The sequence below is a fragment of the Schistocerca americana genome, chromosome X (assembly GCF_021461395.2).
Source record: "Schistocerca americana isolate TAMUIC-IGC-003095 chromosome X, iqSchAmer2.1, whole genome shotgun sequence".
NCBI lineage: Eukaryota > Metazoa > Arthropoda > Insecta > Orthoptera > Acrididae > Schistocerca > Schistocerca americana.
Genome location: NC_060130.1, coordinates 573,709,360 through 573,728,624, shown reverse-complemented (window position 1 = coordinate 573,728,624; position 19,265 = coordinate 573,709,360). Strand labels below are relative to the sequence as shown.

General features: G+C 37.9%; 1 protein-coding gene across 3 annotated transcripts in view; it reads left to right on the top strand.

Moving 5' to 3' along the window:
* Positions 1-19,265, top strand: part of LOC124556851 (methionine aminopeptidase 1D, mitochondrial) — a 162,033-nt gene that overhangs the window by 47,562 nt on the left and 95,206 nt on the right. For all 3 annotated transcript variants that reach the window (XM_047130871.1, XM_047130872.1, XM_047130870.1), the window contains exons 2-4: positions 695-908; positions 1,320-1,511; positions 16,471-16,621. In XM_047130871.1, coding sequence (XP_046986827.1) covers positions 695-908; positions 1,320-1,511; positions 16,471-16,621 — 557 coding nt within the window. The remainder of the gene's footprint in view (positions 1-694; positions 909-1,319; positions 1,512-16,470; positions 16,622-19,265) is intronic.

The following is a 19,265-nucleotide window of genomic DNA, read 5'->3' as shown; positions in this document are numbered from 1 at the left end:
TAGGAACTAATCATTAAGTTTTGATGGTCATGTTTGTATCACACATTAAACTTGATGGGGAAGGCTCTGTCACACTTTGGTGTTTAATTTCAGGAGACATGTGCATGTAGGAATCACAAATTGGCAGATGATGCATGCGAAAGAATTGTGGACGACCATAAATTTAATTTATTCTAATGACAGCTGCCACACCTTAGAATAGTGTTTACTTCCTCCAGTGGAACAAGAGCTGAAGAAAGAACCACGTAGGAAATGACCGGAATATGTAAATTTTGAACTTGTCTTCAACATCTTCAGTGTATGACCATGGAATTAGATGATCACAACATGTAATGTTGATATACTTCCTGATACCAGCATGGAAATAATTGAGATCATTTGAATATATGCAAGCTCTAGAATCCTTGACAAACCCGTAAGAGACTTTCTTGTGTTTGTCATTGTGGACAACACCCCCATTGAGAACTGTTGTGTGCATAAAGTGTTCTGAATGTGAAATAATACCATGAAACCGAAGTTTTGTGTAAGACTGTTGTTTGTATCTATTGTGTATTTTTAGCCTTGTCAGTGTAAATTTACTGTATACATATATTTATGATTATATCTGTCATAATGTGACATATCTCAAATGTTATATTGTTTTAGTTTATTTCACTGCAAGACATAAAAACCTGGATTTTACACCATGTTTAAGGTCCATCAGTGGAAAATATGATATTGTTCGCCCATATGAAGTTACAGCAGAGAAAACAGTGCCTCCTGATATTGAAAAGCCAGAATATTTTGAATCTTCTGTGCCAGAGGTAGTTCATGCCACAGAAACAAAATCTGCTGTTGCCATAGACAAAATGAGGCTGAGCTGTCAGCTGGCTAAAAAGGTTTTAAATGCAGCTATACCTTTACTGAAGGTAATTTCAAATTGAACTTTGCCTTGGTGTTCAGTTTTAACACTGATGTGCCAATAATTATATAACTACTGTGTTAGCTGTTGTTACAAGTAAGCAGTGAATGATACTGCTGTTACAATTTTTGTGTAAGCTACATGTGATTACACATAACTTTTTAAAAGACTGGGACAGTACCTATTTCTTTTTAGGACATTTTTGGAATTATGGTTGAAGGATTAAGGTTTCATACTGTTTTTTGTGGTTATTTACATACCTAAATCTGTGTGCTTCATCTTACAAAAGAAAAGGCAGCAGGTTTCACATGTCACTTTAAAAAATTCAGAGGAAGCACAAAATGATTGTGTACAAAAAGTTGCCATGCTTGAAATTGTTATGGTTTACTGACTGCCATAAATATAATTTTTGATCTAGGTAGGAGTAACTACCGACTTCATTGATGGAAAGCTACATCAGATGATAATAGAAAACGGAGCGTATCCATCACCATTACGATACCATGGTTTTCCAAAGTCCATCTGTACATCTGTGAACAATGTTATCTGCCATGGTATTCCTGATCTACGGCCTCTGAGAGATGGAGATATAATTAATGTAGATGTGACGGTAATGATGTATATATTTTATTTCTTGTGGTTACATTACTTGTAATAGGAAATAAAACATGAAAATGCTTTAGACATAGTATAAAATAAATCTGAAGATTCTCTCAGACTTATTAACTGCATTACTTTATAATTTTACAGCAAAAGATCACAATTACTGCATTAGGTTGCAAGTTTTTTCATTGAATTACTATGCACAACAGTGAAACATTGTGCCTACTGCCTGGAAGGGAGTGACTGAAGTCCTAGCACAGTCATCCATATTTATGTGTTCCATTGCTTCTCTGTGTCAGTCATTAATGGCTTCCTACACAGAATGCAACTGATTTGTCCCCAGTCTGTGCGAAGCTGAAATGTGCCATCATTAATGGCTTATTTTTTATTAAAAGTAAAATGGACATCAATATTAAAATAGTTAATTATCAGTTAGTTGTTGTGTGTACCACAACAGTTGTAATGAACCAACACATATTTTAAAACCAAATTCATTTTATCTGTTCTCCTGATCTGTTAATAGACAAGTACCTGCTAAATGAAGAAAATTTTATGTTGTAAAAATGATTTATTATTTTGGTGTAATATACAGATCTCTGGGGGGCCAAAGGTGTAGTATGTGAACCTGTAGGTGCATTTCCTGCAGGTGGAAATGTACTAACAGAACACAGGAAATACCATGTATCCCTACTGAGTGCAATGTATGCGTATCCACACCATGGCCCCTGGGCAACAGATGCACTCGATATACCCAACTAAGTTACGCAAGGGTGAAAAAGTGAGTTCCCGATGCTTTGAAATGGGGATCCACCAATGAAGGGAGCCAACCCTAACAGAAAGCATCAGCACTCCAGAATCATTGGGGTTGGCATTGGACTGATGATACTACCTGTAAAAATCAAATGTTCAAAAGTTTAATGAAGGAATAGCCAGCGGACCTGTTTACGATGAAATGGCAGGTGTCTAAAGGACATGATATTGGGATCATGGAATCTTCTAACTCCCTATCAAACTGGAGCTTTAAAGAAATTACTTGATTAACTGGATAATCACCAACTGGATTTACACCTCTTCAAGAGGTGAGATGATTAGGTGAGGGAGTGACAGAGAAGGAGCACATGATTTTTTTTATAGCTACCAAAAAAGTCACATTTGGTACTGGTTTTATAGTAAATAAGAAGAAAAAACATCTTAATATGGACTTCCAGGTAAAATCACACAGATCGTGCAGATTCAGAATGTGCTCATGCCCCAACTGAAGAGAAAAGTGAAGAAGAGAAGGATGCTTTTTATGATGAGTTAGATGACATACACTGAATGTCCAAGAGGAGACTGTAAGATAATTTTTGGAAAATTAATGCTAAAATGACAATGGGATCTGACAATGGGATCAGACTTGTATACTTTGCATCTTCAAGAAATATGGTAGTGGGCAGTAAAACTTTTAACCGCAAAGATCTACATTGATCAGCCAAAAAATTATGACTATTGACCTACTATCAATATAAATCTGTCCAGCCAATAGCAGCATCACCTGGTGTGGAACGACTGCTAGTCAGACACACACATGGTGCATTTAGTACCAGTGGGCATGCTGTCCGTGTGTAGAATGGGAAAGGTGCACAATCTACCTGATTTTGACCTAGGGCAGATTGTGATAATCCAGAGGCTTGGTGTGAGCATTTCAGAAACTGCACGACTTGTTGGATATTTGAGGAGAGCTATGGTGAGTGTCTTCAACAAGATGAAATTATGTCAAGACATCGAGGGGTTTGGCTCTCACCCCTCACTACTGATATCAGATGTCATAGACTGCACAGACTACTAGAACAGGACAGGCAGCAAACTGTGTCAGAATTAACATTAGACTTTAATGCTAGGTGGAGTACAAATGTGTCCGAACACACAGTGCACCGAACACTCCTAACAATGGGTCATGGCAGCTGACAACCCATGCATGCACCAATGTTAATACTATGACATCAGCAACTATGACTGGAATAGACATGTGAAAAGAATTCGGGATTGATACATGTCACCTCTTTATAGACTTCACATCAGCCCACAGCACTATTGACAGAAGGGAGCAGTATATAGCAGTGGAAGAAAGCTACTATTGAAAATGCTTGGAGTCAAATTAAAATACAGAATATTTTATCAAGTGCTGTCACCAAATGGCGTAAGACAGAGCGATGCATTATCCTGCTTCCGCTTAATACAGCCTTCAGAAAGCTTATAAGAAATCTAGGAATCAACACAAGGGGGACTGTCCTATACAAACTGTACAAATATATGCAGATGATATAATTGCAGTAACACTGAGAACAATGAAAGAAGCCTTTACAGGTTTTGAAAGAGATGCTAGAAGTTGAACCTACAGATAAATGTAGAGAAAACTAACTAAGTAATCTCATGTTCAGAAAAAAACAGCACACCTTAAACGACTAGAGATAGGATGTTCATATTCACAGGACTTGTGTATTAGTATATTCTGTAGAAATGATCGGCATTTGAACCTTGTCAGTCCACAGGTTCAGAGTCAACATTGATATCATGGTGCAACACAAACTACTGGTGAAATGTACCTTCAGCTCTTGTTGTTGCTATGAACTGAAGGTAATGGACCAATGTGACTTGAGCAGACATGTAGGATGCCTAACAAACATATGCGCAAACTGTACCATCAAATCAGTGAGTTTGAAAGAGGGCACATTATTGGCATGAGAGAATGTGATGCATCCTTCCAGGAAATTGCTGCTCGTGTGGGGCCAAGTGTTTTGCAGCGCAAAGGGTGTGTGCAGAATGGTTCACTGAAGGGCCATACAACACGACAACATTGGTCAGGTCACATCACCCAGACCACCCCCCGAGAAGATCGACACCTCATCCGATTGGCATTGAAGGACAGATCTGAATCCTTTATGGCTCTGGCACAACAGTGGAACAGTGTGACACATTGTACACTATCAGGGATGACAGTCTGTCTCCGTTTATTATGACATGGGTTGCGTGTGCATCTTCATTTCTCTGCCTACCTTTGATGAATGCGTAGAAACATGCTAGATGGCAGTGGTGTATGGAACAACGTCACTGGGGACAGGAATGGCATCATATAGTGTTTTTGGATGAATCCAGGTTTTGTTTGTCTGAAAATGATGGCCGCATTTTGATATGCTGCAGACAGGGGGAGTGGCATCATAGTGGCTACGTTCATACGAGACTACAACACCAACTCGATGCCTTATGGTGTGGGATGCTATTGGGCACAACCACAAATCACAGTTGGTGTGTGTCGAGAGCACTGTGAGCAGTGTTACCTATGTGAGTCACATCCTGTGACACCTAAGTAAGTAACATTGTGTGATCTGTAGTCATACGCTTTCTGCACAACACCCCAGACACAATTTTTCAGGAAGACAATGCATAACCACATGTTGCTGCATTAACACATGCATTCTTGCTGTCACAGCATGTCAATCTTTTGTCTTGGCCCGCCAGATCATCAGACTTGTTGCCAATTGAAAATGTGTAGTATAAGGTGAAATGACAGGTGCAGCACTGTGACACAGTGCCAACCACCACAGATGAACTTTGGAATCAATTTCATGTTGCATCAATGACTATAACATGGGACACCATTGCACCTTGTATGTGTGGATACCATCATGCATAAACAAGATATTAGGGCTCATGGTGTGCCTCCGAGACGACAGGATACATGCTGAGCCGAGTTGACTGAAATGCTAGCCATTTCTGCAGAACATAACATATCCTGTGAATATGAACGTCCTATCTCTATTTGTTGAAGGTGATGTGCCTTTTTTTCTGAGTTTGAGTGTATATGCATGTAACTAAGAAAAATTATTGAAATGAGACCCCAACAAATGATAAAGTGGTAAAGGAGATAGTTAGTGCAGTGCCTGAAGGAACCAGGAGAGGTGGAAGATTAAAGCTAAGGTGAAGGGAAGGTGTCAGAAAGGACATAAAGAGAATTGGAATTCAGAGTTGGAATAATCTGGCACTAAATAGGGAAGGACAGAATAATCTTATCCAGAAGGCTAAGGCTCACAAGAGGCTTTGTGCCAATGCTGTAGAATGAGAACTGCTGCAGAAAGGTTTCCAGTGTACCAAATATACATGAGGAATCGTACATTGCAGGCTTTTACAGCTGATATTTGTTCCCTTTTTTTGTTTTATGGACATTAGGCTGTGACCCAAGGCATTTTTTTCTGCCTAACGCTTTGCCCTCCAATGCTGAAGACACCATCAGAGGCTGTAAATAGTCAGCAGTACAAACTTAAGCAAGCTCAACAAAGCAAACTGTTTATACATATCCACACAACAATTGCTTTATGACATTATCATACTGCTGCCTAAGTTCGCAGAGTCATCAGTGTGTGTTACGGAGCTTGTAGTGTGGAAGAGTTGGCACCATTTACGTTATTTGTATCTACATGACTAATCTGCAATTCATACTTAAATGGCTATCAGAGGGTTCATGAAACAACTTTCCCTCTATTTCTCTACTGTCCCACTCTCGAACAGTGCATGGGAAAAATGAACAGTTATATCTTTCCGTGTAAGCTGTAACTTCTCTTATTTTATTACTATGATCATTTGTCTCTATGTAGGTTGACATCAAAAAAATACTTTCACATTCAGTGGAGAAAGTTGGGGATGTAAATTTTACGAAAAGATCTAGCTTCCATGAAAAATGCCTTTGTTTTAATTATTTGTACCTCAACTCTCATGTCATATCCATGATACTCTCTCCCCTATTTTGCAATAATACAGAATGAGCTTCCCTAGTTTGAACTTATTCTGTGTCCTACACCAGTCCTATCTGATGCAGATCCCAGACAGCACAACAGTACTCCAGAAGTGGACAGACAAGCATAATATAGGTGATTGTTTAGTAGAGCTGTTGGATCTTCTAAGAGTTCTGCCAATAAAATGTTGTCTTTGGTTTGTGTTCCCCACTACATTATCTATGTGATCATTCCAATTTAAGTTCTTTGTAACTGTAATTCCTAGATATTTAGTAGAACTGATGGCCTTCAGATTTGTGTGATGTATTGTGTAACTGAAATTTAATGGATTTCTTTTAGTGCTTATGACCTCATGCTTTTCATTATTTAGGGTCAATTGCCACTTTTCACACTATACAGATATCTTGTTTAAATCATTTTGCTATCGAGTTTTATCATCTGATGACTTTACTTGATTGTAACTGGTAGCATCATCTGCAAAAAATCTAAAATGGCTGCTCAGATTGTCTCATAAATCATTTGTATGGATTAAAAACAGCAGAGAACCCATAACACTTTCTTGGGGAATGCCATATATTGCTCTTGTTTTATTCACTTTGCGTCAGTTACTACATACTGTGAACTTTCTGACAGGAAACCACAAATCCAGTCATACAACTGAGACAATACTCCATAGGAACTCAATTTGAATAGAAACCACTTGTGAGGAATGGTATCAAAAGCCTTTTGAAAATCTGAAAATACAGAATCAATTTGATATCCTCCATTGATATCAATTATTACTTCATGGGAAGAAATAGCTAGTTGCGTTCCAAAGTCCTACTGCAAGCTGATTTCAGTGATGTGGGTCTGTAATTCATCAGATTACTCCTGCTTCCTTTCTTGAGGATAGGTATGGTGTATGCAACTTTACATTCCATAGGTACAGATCTTTCATTGAGTGAGTGGTTGTATGTACTTGTTACGTATAGAGCTAATATCAGCATACCCTGAAAGGAATGTAATTGGTATACATCGTGGACCAGAGGACTCACCTTTGTTAAGGGATTTAAGCTGCTTTGCTATGCCAAGGATATCTACTTCTGTGTTACTCATGTTTGCAGCTATGCTTGATTCAAATTCAGGAATATTCACTTCATTGCCTTTGGTGAAGGAATTTCAGAAAACTGTGTATAGTAACTTCACTTTAGTGGCACTGTGATCAATAACATGTCCATTGCTATCGGGCAGGGAAGGTATTGATTGCATCTTTTCACTCGCATACTTCACGTATGACTAGAATCTCTCTGGATTTTCTGTCACATTTAGAGACAGAGTTTCATTCTGGAAACTATTAAAAGCATCTTACATTAAAGTTAGCACTAAATTTGGCAGGCTTATTTTTTGTTTCTTCTGCAGCAGTGTTCTGATCTGTTGTGTACCACTTGGAGTCAATTCCATCTTTTATTAATTTATTTGGTATAAATCTCTCAGTTGCTGTTGAAACTATCTTTTTTGATTTTAAGCCACATGTGGTTTGTGCTTACATAGTTCAAACAGAATGGAAGCTGTCTCATAGGAAGGCATTAAGTGGTTGTTGCTTGTTTTTATAGTTCCCACATACATTTGATCACGTGTGAGAGGGATTTTATATACTCCTGCTGTGGCAAAAGTTGGGTGTAGGTCCTTTGCATTGATCAAATATTCATGTTCCTTTCTTTTGAGGAATACAAGCATACATTTCTTTCTCACTCTCAGTTTAGAGTTTTTGTATCATGAGATTTTTTGCATTTGGGAGAAGACACCAAGTGAAATTTCTACCCATGCCTATATGCAAAATTCTGTATTGAGCATAACTTCATGGTTAAAGTTTGCTACAAAATTAACAAACTTGAATACTACCCCACTGCAAATGTTCTCAGTTGTGGAGCTGCTGGTCAGTGGTGAGCTGTTCCAAATGAATGTGCTGCATGAGGTAACTTTGAAGAGGTACTTGAACTACCCAAGTTTCACTAAGTACTATGCCATCACACAGATGCAGCTTCTTCCACAGAAAAAAACTGATCTGCAGACTGTGCATCTACTTTACTGTGTATCAGAAGCACGGGGGAGCAGTGTCAGTGGAGTGCCAGAGACTCTAAACCCGACCCTCTTACTGATGCCGATGCTGAAGAGTTGTCTCAAGTTGACAGTGAATCTTCGTGTTAAATGTTTCTCTTTTCAGAAGCCCTCAAGGTTAAAATAGGTGCAGAAGAGGCAGGGGGGGGGGGGGGGGGGGCGTGGGAGGGGGCTTATTAAACACTGGCAGTTCAAATGTATGGTGAATAATGGCTCTGTCAAGGGAAATGGTGTGAAACAATGTGAAGACGAACAGCGCCACATTGGGGGCTTGCAGGAAGCTGGATGGACCTATCGATGCACTGCTACACATGTTGGGCAACCAGCAATGGTGACCAAACATCATCCCAGGATGAAATTCTAGGACATGTCCACCTGTTGTGTTCAGGGACCATCAGGACCCATTTGCTTGCATCAGGATTAAGAAAACATTTGCCTCTGGCCAGGCTACCACTGACAACATCAAGCATGGTTACACTGGTGTTATGAAAGGGTTGACTGGAAAGTGGAATGAATCTCTGTTGTCTCCAGTGATGAGAGTAGGCTCTGCCTGTATGAAAGTGATGGATGTAAAAGCATTTGGCATATACCTGGTGAGCTGACTCTTTGAAACTGCATTCACCCACAACACACAGGTCCCATCACAGACTTCATAGTGTGGGAGGGTCATCAGTTACAACTCATGGTCGCATTTGGTGTTTCTGCAGGGTAAAGTAAACAGTGCCCGCTGCATTGCACAGGCTGTTATCCTTGTGCTGCTGCCATTTCTTTTACAGAAAGATTATGTGCTTTTTTAGCAGGGCAATGCACATCCACATAAGGCTGCTGCCAACACGAAGTGCTCTTCGTGGTGTACAACAATTGCCTTGTTCAACAAAATCACCAGATGTCTTGACAGTTGAACATATACGGGACATGATGAAGTGGGAACTTACTAATCCTCCATGACCTGCAAAATCCATTTCTGAATAGCAACAAAAGGTGCAATATGCTTGAGATGATATATTTTAACACCTTTATGATCAGTTGCATGCAAGAATATACATACACCTGTGTGGCCAACAGAAAGGGGTGTGCAGTGTATTGATATGACTATTTGGGCACCCTTTACTGTGGCATGTGTGTTTCATGTGGTCTGAATTTGCTATCATATACCCCTACAATGATGAACTACCCATCACATCACTTATTAATAAAATAACCTTGTCCTTGACAGTGTTGCATTTTTTTCAAGCAGTGTAAACTTACTAGACCTGATCACATGTTCACAGCTGATAAAAATAGTTCGCTATGAACGATAAACTGTACAAACATTCACAAAAGTGCCAGAGTCTCACCTTCTGGGAAGCCATGCATCATGGTTCCAAAGATTAGGGAAGAGCAGAAATTTATAGTAATGTTACATTCACAATGAAATTTAGGGTTTACCATAAAGATAAACTAAACTAGGTTAGAAAAGGGTTATTCGTAGCAGTAGAGAAGGTTCATACATAAACTAATAAAAAAAGTTAGTTTGGACTGAAATGTTTTAGGGAAACATGAATGTAGGCTTTCTTGGCAAATGTAATTGATGAATTCTTCTTGGGGTATCAGCCTAATAAACTGATCAGTGTGGAGTGATGTTTCGGTAAGTTTATGAGAGTAAGGTGAAAAGTTTCAAATTTGATAGTGTTTTATAAGGAAAAAATTGCACTTATTTTTTATTATGGTGCTCTTTAACATTGATGCATTGTGACCAATGTTTCTCCCATTAGTACATTCCATCCCTGAAAGGCAGATTCTGGAAAGATTGCAGAATACTTGGTTATGGCTGCCATGACCTCTTCATTGGACTGGCACAAATTTATGCCTGATATTAAAAACAGTTGTATACTGCACAGTGTTCTTTATTAACTCAAGAATGACATGTTTCACCCAGGTAGGACATCATCAGGTTTTCTAGAAACATAAAGGGGGGATGACATTACAATTAACCCAACGTGGCTGTATCCTAGATTTCTACAACAGCAAAGTGAGAATGAGAAAACAGGCCAAATGATATGGCATAGCGATATAAGTATGATAACTCACATAAAAAATTTTAAAGTTACAACTAAGAGGCATACATCAATTATATATACGATACCAAACTGAATAAACTGAAGAATAGACCATAAAAACAGACTGAAGAAAAATGCTGGGAACAGGGAGTGGTAAGGAACAGAAGGAGAAAATAAGAGACCAAGTTACCTCATGAGCATTGGTGACAATAGTCGTAACAGCACAGAACAAGCTGTAAACATGGCAGTGGATCAAAATGGCGCCAGAGGCCTTTCCACATACACAAAGAGTGAGTGATAAGAGGTACTGGGTAGTAGTAATGACAGGCACTAGACAGCATTGTAAGTGGAGGGTGCAGTGCAATAGCAGAAAAAATCATAAAATAATAATGAACAGAATAACACTTGAATGTAAACCGTATTAGAATAAAAATGAAAGCATATGTAGTTCAGATTGTATAAGATCAAAAGCTGTGTGTACAGGCATCAACAGAAATGCTCATATGTGCAAGCACAGTACAATAAAAGTAAAATTTGTAAAAACAGTAATAAATGAAAAGACTGACTATAATTATAAAGCTAAAATCAAACAATGAAAATAGTAATAAGGTACAATAAAATATATATCATAAATGACAGTGACCTTGGTTGTAAAGAATGGGAGGATATATTCTTTAAAAATGGGGAACAGGGAATCATAGAAGACTTGATTTCTCTTGTCAACTGATCACTGAGCAACATGTCCTTCTTGAGGTACAAATGTTAACAATTGCAATCTCTTCAAGAAGATTGAGTCTCTTCCCTTTGGGAGCATAATATAAAACCATTGCTTTCCTGTACACGTTTTGTGGCCACTGGATTTGAGATGTTCTGCAAAGGCGGAATTAGGTTTAACCTGCCCCTTTGTGGTGAGGAGATGTTCCTGTCCAGTGTAAACTGCTTGACATTCCCAGCACTTAAGTTTATATACACCATAGGCAGCTTATTAATCTTTCCAGGGATGCCCATTATGAATATATTGATACTGGATTTTGTTACAGCTGGTATATACTCTTCTTACATTTTGACCCAGAAAAAGTTTAGCTAGACTATAAGACTCGTTACCTATAAATGGAAACTTGGCAAATTTACAGTTCTGAGGTACCAGGCTAAGAGTAGTTCATCGGTCACATGGTGGTGTTTTTTGCATATATAAATTCTCAGTGGTGGAGGGGCTGCTGCCATTATTAAAAGTGACAGATTTAAGGTTTTCCAATTCTTTTGTAATGGAGTCTACACTAAGAGGAATTTTAGGGTACAATATATCATAGGTGTAAAATAACTTGTCTTGTACTTATGAGAATGACATGACATGGCATGTATAACTGTGTTACTTGTAGAAGGCTTACAGTAAATGACAATTACTCATGGCCAACAATCCTGGGTTTAATGGTAGGCATTTTGCTGATATATTTGTGAATTACTTGGAATGTAATTTTTTTCCGTGGACTTCACTACTTCAAATAAAATTCACTTTTATAGGTGCTTTGTGGATGATGTAATAATTGTTTTTGACACTGAAGAATCTAACAACAAGCTTCTGATAGAAAAATTTAACAGCCTGCGTAGTGAAATGAACTTTGAACATTAAGTTATTAATAATAAAGGTATTCACAACTTCCTCACAATCTGCAACTTTACTTCCGTGGACTTCACTACTTCAAATAAAATTCACTTTTATAGGTGCTTTGTGGATGATGTAATAATTGTTTTTGACACTGAAGAATCTAACAACAAGCTTCTGATAGAAAAATTTAACAGCCTGCGTAGTGAAATGAACTTTGAACATTAAGTTATTAATAATAAAGGTATTCACAACTTCCTCACAATCTGCAACTTTACTTGCTGGTAATGTCATCATATTTGACATTTACTGTAAGCCTTCTGTAGCCAAGTGAGCTACACATGCAATGTCATGTCATCCTTATAAATACAAGGTGAGTTACTTTAGATCTATGATACACTGTATCACTGTCCTCTTAGTGCAGAATCCATTACAATGGAATTGGAAAACCTTAAATATGTCACTTTAAAAATTGCTGCAGCCTCTCTGTCATTGAAAAATTATGTCAGCAAAAAACATCATCAGGTGACCGAGTAACTGCTCTTAGCCTAGTACCTCAGAAATGCAAATTTGCCAAGCTTCGATTTTTAGGTTATGTGTCTTATGGTCTACCTGTCTGAAGTCTTGAAGGTGTGCATCTTCCACAGTAACAACTCAGTTTTTTAAAAGAGTTGTATTCTCTTTCGATCAGTCCACACATTGCTGAAAAATTAATTTCTGCATTTTCTTTTGGTCAGCATCCAACAAATACAGTGCATATCATGCAGAAAGCACTACAACAGTCCTTCTAATAAGCTAAAGCATCAACTATTACAGGTGCTTATAGTCACCAATGCTCTAAAATAATTTTTCCTTTTTGTTGGTATTTTCATATGTGGTTGCTTTCTTGGGACCCCTTTCCTCATGAATCATCTTTAAGAGAATTTGGACATATTTTAACTCTGCTACCCATAATTTATCTTAACTGTTGGAAATGAAAGAGCTGACTGCTTGTAAGCAGTCATGAACTTATATGAAAGCCCTTTGATGATAAGTAAAACAAAACAAACAATTTTATGAAGCCATTGTACTCCATCATCCATTGGATTGAAATACATGTAAAATGACAATTTTAAAAAGTCATATAAACAAAACTATACCACAGATCAAGCTGAGAGCTATTGTGCATTGTATACCAATATAAGAAATCGAATGTCACCAATATTAATGTTATTCTGTACTAGGCTGAGAAATTTTCACCTTGTTAGTGTATTGAAGGCTCTCTGAAGGACAAGCAGGTTTTGTGGTAAAAGTGCTGAAGTAAAAAAAAAAAAAAAAAAAAAAAAAAAAAAAAAAAAAGGTAGAGCTGAAACAGTGACCTGAATTCCATTTATACTACATTCTTGATCTTATTTTGAGTTCAAACATAATGACTTTTATGGACTACAGCATGAACTCTTATACCAATGGATCACACAAAAACAAAATAATGTTCTCCACAAAAGAAATCTTAAGTGTCATGTATAGAGCTCATCTGATGAAGCAGTGTTTCTGGACTTTCAAAAGCTTTCAGTTTTGTTCAGCGCTGATACATACTGGAAAATAACATATATGTACAGGATATATAATTCGATTTACAACTGGATAAATCTTTTCTTGAGCTGTAGAAAGCAGTGGATAGAGGATCATAATGACACAGAAAAATAACTTTGTATGTGCCCCAAGAAGTTCATTTCATGTATTAAATGTTAGTGAATAGTATTTGTTGCAATAACTGACTTTTAACAGATAATAGTACAATAACTGACTGTTAACAGGTAACAGGATTGTGAAAGTATCACCACATGAAAATTGTGATACTATTCATTTACACTGTCACTACTTACGAGTCTGGTGCTAACACTGACAACTAGCTTTTAATGTAGTGAACTTTAAAGCTATAAACTTCAATAAATATAAAAAATGTAGTAGCCTGTGATTATGCAATTAATTTGTCATCTCATAAAACTATCTGGGAGTAAAAGTGTGTGGTGACAGAAGTGAGACAATCACACAGGCTCAGTTGTGGTTAAAACAAAATAGAAAAAGCGGTTAATTTGTAGGGTATTTGTAAACTGTAGTTTGCCCATGATAGAAGTTGTTTAAAAGACTTGTGTACAGCTTCTTGAAATTCAAGTACATCAGAACCATATCCTGTCAGATTAACAGAAAGCATATACAAAACTAAGGTGAGAAAGCCACACAAGTGTTTGTACGACTTGACTCTGAGGGTTCTGTACAAACTTAATTTTTTCTATAGACGTAATTCTGTCTAATCTAATCTGTAGATTTTAATGAGCAAGTTTGTGAGTATCAAAATATATGACATAAACAGCCCTCTTGAGTGTGCTAACTGAGAAGCTTAATCTTTTTACCCCAGTAAGGGACCATAAACCTTAGTATGTAACATAAATGTCAACTTAACACCTGTACCTGTTCCTGAGAAAAAGGGGTTTTCACAGACAGACAGACAGATGTCTAGCAAAGTGATCCTATAAAGGTTCCATTTTTACTGATTAAGGTATTGAGCCCTAAAAAGAAGAACAGACTTGTTCACTTGACGAGTTAACAGAAAATCTGCAAAAATCTTAATTGGCAGACAACCAGAAAAATAGTAGGCCACATAGCTCACTAAAATCTGCTATAGAATTTCCAGTAATCAATTTGTGGGATGTACTGTATTAATTTCATTCAGCCTCTTACATGTACCTTCTGCAGAGACCAGGAAAATATAATTGGACTAATGACAGTTCCCAAGGAGACAATTAAGCAATCATTATTTCCACATTTCATAAGTGAATTGAGCAGGAAGAAATCTTAATAAATGTTATGGTTTAAAGGGGCCTCTGTTACGTACTTGATAGTGATCCAGAGAATGTAGATGTAGTTTTCATTGTTTCCTGTGTAAGAATCAAGTTATCATGGTTGTGAATAACATGCGATTTTGAAGGTTCCCAAGTTGTTAGTGTTAGATGTTAGGTTTCAGTATTGTGTTTATTGCACACAGTTTTTTAATACTTAAGTGAATTTTCTTTAGTAAGCAGGTCAACAGTTTCAGTTTTAGGTATCTTACATTAATAGTTTCATTTTTTATGACACAATGCAAAAGGGATGAACGCACAATTTACTCAAGACAATGTCCTAAAAGTTCTGTTACTGCATTGTTCTCAGCATGTTAGTATTGAAATTGACTTATAGCACAGTGCAGTAAGCAGTGTAATTTTAATGTAGACATGAAACATTGATTGGGGAATGACATACATAAACATATGTTACTTGAAGTATTCCCATCAGTTGCAATATTATTATATCATTTTTTGGGCACACATCTGGAACATCAATACTTCATATATTTTGCCTAAAACTTTTCAGTAACAAACTCTTTGAGATGCCAGAACCACATGATTCAAAGCTAAACCAAGGAGTTCAGAATGTTACATACACTCAAAAAATAATGGAGAATTTCATAAACATGTTTATTATCCCGAATAATGTATATCATAGATGGTGAATTCCATACTACTTTATTGTAATAAAATATGGATGTATTCCTGAGTAATAAATGATGTGTGGAAGAAATGAAGTGCTCTAAGACTTCATGGCCTGTAACACTCCATTGTCAAATATAAACTCAGCTGACAAAAATTTTGGCATCTTTGGTGCCAAAGCCAACAGTTACTTCCATTTCCAGCAGGAGGCTTAGAACAAGCTACAGCAGCAGGCAATATCTTGGCTGTTGAGTGTGCAAGTGGCAGTACGGCACACAGTTGTTTTCATTATGCATATATGTGTCCTTAAGCTGAGGTGGCAGGTGTCATCTCCTTCCAACCCCCCCACCCCCACCCCCACCCCAACCCCAACCCCATCCCCACCCCCCAATCTGCAAATCCTCCTTGATCATAGTTTGTTCCATAAATCATGCTCTAATGGCATTCTACCAAGCTGAATACAGCAGCATTCTTCACCCACACGGCCAACTGTCAATCTCAACTCAAATGTGCAGTTTTGCTTGTAAGACAAGCAAATTCCAGCATAGCATTTCTAAAATCATATTTAGCCTTTGTGTCAATTGCTTCATGTTTTGCCTGAGTTACTCATTTCCTTCCAGTTTTCATCTGACACATGGAAACGTGCAGTTATCCAACAGACAAAACAATATTGCGCAAATAACATGTTACACTATGCTCTTGTAAATAAGTACTGTGTTTCTTAGTTTTAATGTGTCCATAAATCGTTTACATGCAACAGATACTCACTATCTTTTAGATAACCAAAGAATGTACTTATTAAGAAAGACACACATTTTTCATCATATCATCAAACAAAACAAAGTATAAATGAGTTCTCTTAGAATAAGTAATTAGGTAAATGCTATCAATTCTCTTCTTTGTTTATCATTCAGATTTTATAATGATCAATGAAAATGATTTACTGTTTCAGGTCTTTCGTGGAGGCTATCATGGTGATTGTTCTGCAACATTTCTAGTGGGAAATGTAGATGAAGAGGGAATACATTTAGTCGAGGGGGCAAAAAAATGCTTATTGAAAGGAATCGGTGCCTGTGGACCAGGTGAAAGATTTTCAGCAATCGGTGAGTCATACATTGTTGTCTACAGTCAATGCTTAAAACCTATAAAAGCATTTATTGGTAATCTTTTGTAAACTATGGAACATTTCTGAAAGAAATTTTGTTGTATAAAGTGCAGAAGAGCTCAGTGAAATAACTGTAATTTGCCACCCAAAAAGTTCATTCAGTATCTGAAGCATTTGAGTATAAACCCTTCGAGTCAAATCTTAAGCAGAGTGGCTGTGGGTAAATGCAATTAGTCAGTGACCATAATTGCTAATTATATGAAAGAAATATAAAGAAACGCAGTCTTCAAATGACTCGAGCATTGTCAAAATTTAGTCATTAGGTTGAACACACCATCTCTTCAACCACAGTCTGACACCAACTGCACATCTGAAACCATGTTGCAGTTTCCAAACGTCTAATAATCTCCAGTAACACCTTAATACAATGCAGAAGGTGTTGGGATCATGTAATATGGACCAGCAATGATAGGTTGACAGTAATGTCACGTGATGTGTCATTGTGAACCTTTTTTCCATCAATTGATTTTATTTATGTACCTGGTAATCAAAAAGTCAGTATAAATTTGGAAACTTAATAAACCACAGAATAATGTGGATAGAGAGGTAAAAATTGACACACATGCTTGGAATGACATGGGGTTTTATCGTAAAAAAAAAAAAAAAAAAAACGCAAAACGTCGGTGACAGCTACCTTGACAGGTGAGAGGTACATTGATATGTTACAGAATTGCATCATCCCCAGCCTGGCTGATAAACACCTGCTGGAACGTACGATGTTTATGCAGGATGTCGCTCCACCCCATATTGCGAGACGCGTGAAAGCTCTCTCGTGCGCGTCGTTTGGTGATTATCATGTGCTCAGCCGCCATTTTCGCCGTGCTTGGCCTCCCAGGTCTACATCTACATCTACATCTACATCCATACTCCGCAAGCCACCTGAAGATGTATGGCAGAGGGTACCTGGAGTACCTCTATTGGTTCTCCCTTCTATTCCAGTCTCGTATTGTTTGTGGAAGGAAGGATTGTCGGTATGCCTCTGTGTGGGCTCTAATCTCTCTGATTTTATCCTCATGGTCTCTTCACGAGATATACGTAGGAGGGAGCAATATACTGTTTGACTCCTCGGTGAAGGTATGTTCTCTTCACCAAAAGCTCATACCCAGCTACTGAGCGTCTCTCCTGCAGTGTCTTCCGCTGGAGTTTATCTATCATCTCTGTAATGCTTTCGCGATTACTAAATGATCCTGTAACAAAGCGCGCTGCTTTCTGTTGGATCCTCTCTATCTCTTCTATCAACCCTATCTGGTACAAATCCCACACTGGTGAGCGGTATTCAAGCAGTGGGTGAACAAGCGTACTGTAACCTACTTCCTTTGTTTTCGGATTGCATTTCCTTAGGATTCTTCCAATGAATCTCAGTCTGGCATCTGCTTTACCGACGATCAACTTTAGATGATCATTCCATTTTAAATCACTCCTGGTGCGTACTCCCAGATAATTTATGGAATTAACTGATTTCAGTTGCTGACCTGCTATATTGTAGCTAAATGATAAGGGATCTTTCTTTCTATGCATTTGCAGCACATTACACTTGTCTACATTGAGATTCAATTGCCATTCCCTGCACCATGCATCAATTCGCTGCAGATCCTCCTGCATTTCAGTACAATTTTCCATTGTTACAACCTCTCGATATACCACAGCATCATCCGCAAAAAGCCTCAGTGAAATTCCGATGTCATCCACAAGGTCATTTATGTATATTGTGAATAGCAACGGTCCTACGACACTCCCCAGCGGCACACCTGAAATCACTCTTACTTCGGAAGACTTCTCTCCATTGAGAATGACATGCTGCGTTCTGTTATCTAGGAACTCTTCAATCCAATCACACAACTGGTCTCATAGTCGATATGCTCTTACTTTGTTCATTAAACGACTGTGGGGAACTGTATCGAACGCCTTGCGGAGGTAGAGAAACACGGCATCTACCTGGGAACCCATGTCTATAGCCCTCTGAATCTCATGGATGAATAGCGCGAGCAGGGTTTCACACAATCGTCTTTTTCGAAATCCATGCTGATTTCTACAGAGTAGATTTCTAGTCTACAGAAATGTCATTATACTCTAACATAATACGTGTTCCAAAATTCTACAACTGATCGACGTTAGAGATATAGGTCTTTAGTTCTGCACATCTGTTCGACGTCCCTTCTTGAAAACGGGGATGACTTGTGCCCTTTTCCAATCCTTTGGAACGTTACGCTCTTCTAGAGACCTACGGTACACCGCTGCAAGAAGGGGGGCAAGTTCCTTCGCGTACTCTGTGTAAAATCAAACTTGTATCCCATCAGGTCCAGTGGCCTTTCCTCTTTTGAATGATTTTAATTGTTTCTCTATCCCTCTGTCATCTATTTCGATATCTACCATTTTGTCATCTGTGTGACTATTTAGAGAAGGAACTACAGTGCAGTCTTCCTCTGTGAAACAGCTTTGGAAAAAGTCATTTAGTATTTCGGCCTTTAGTTTGTCATCCTTTGTTTCAGTACCATTTTGGTCACAGAGTGTCTGGACATTTTGTTGAGATCCACCTACCGCTTTGACATAAGACCAATATTTCTTAGAATTTTCTGCCAAGC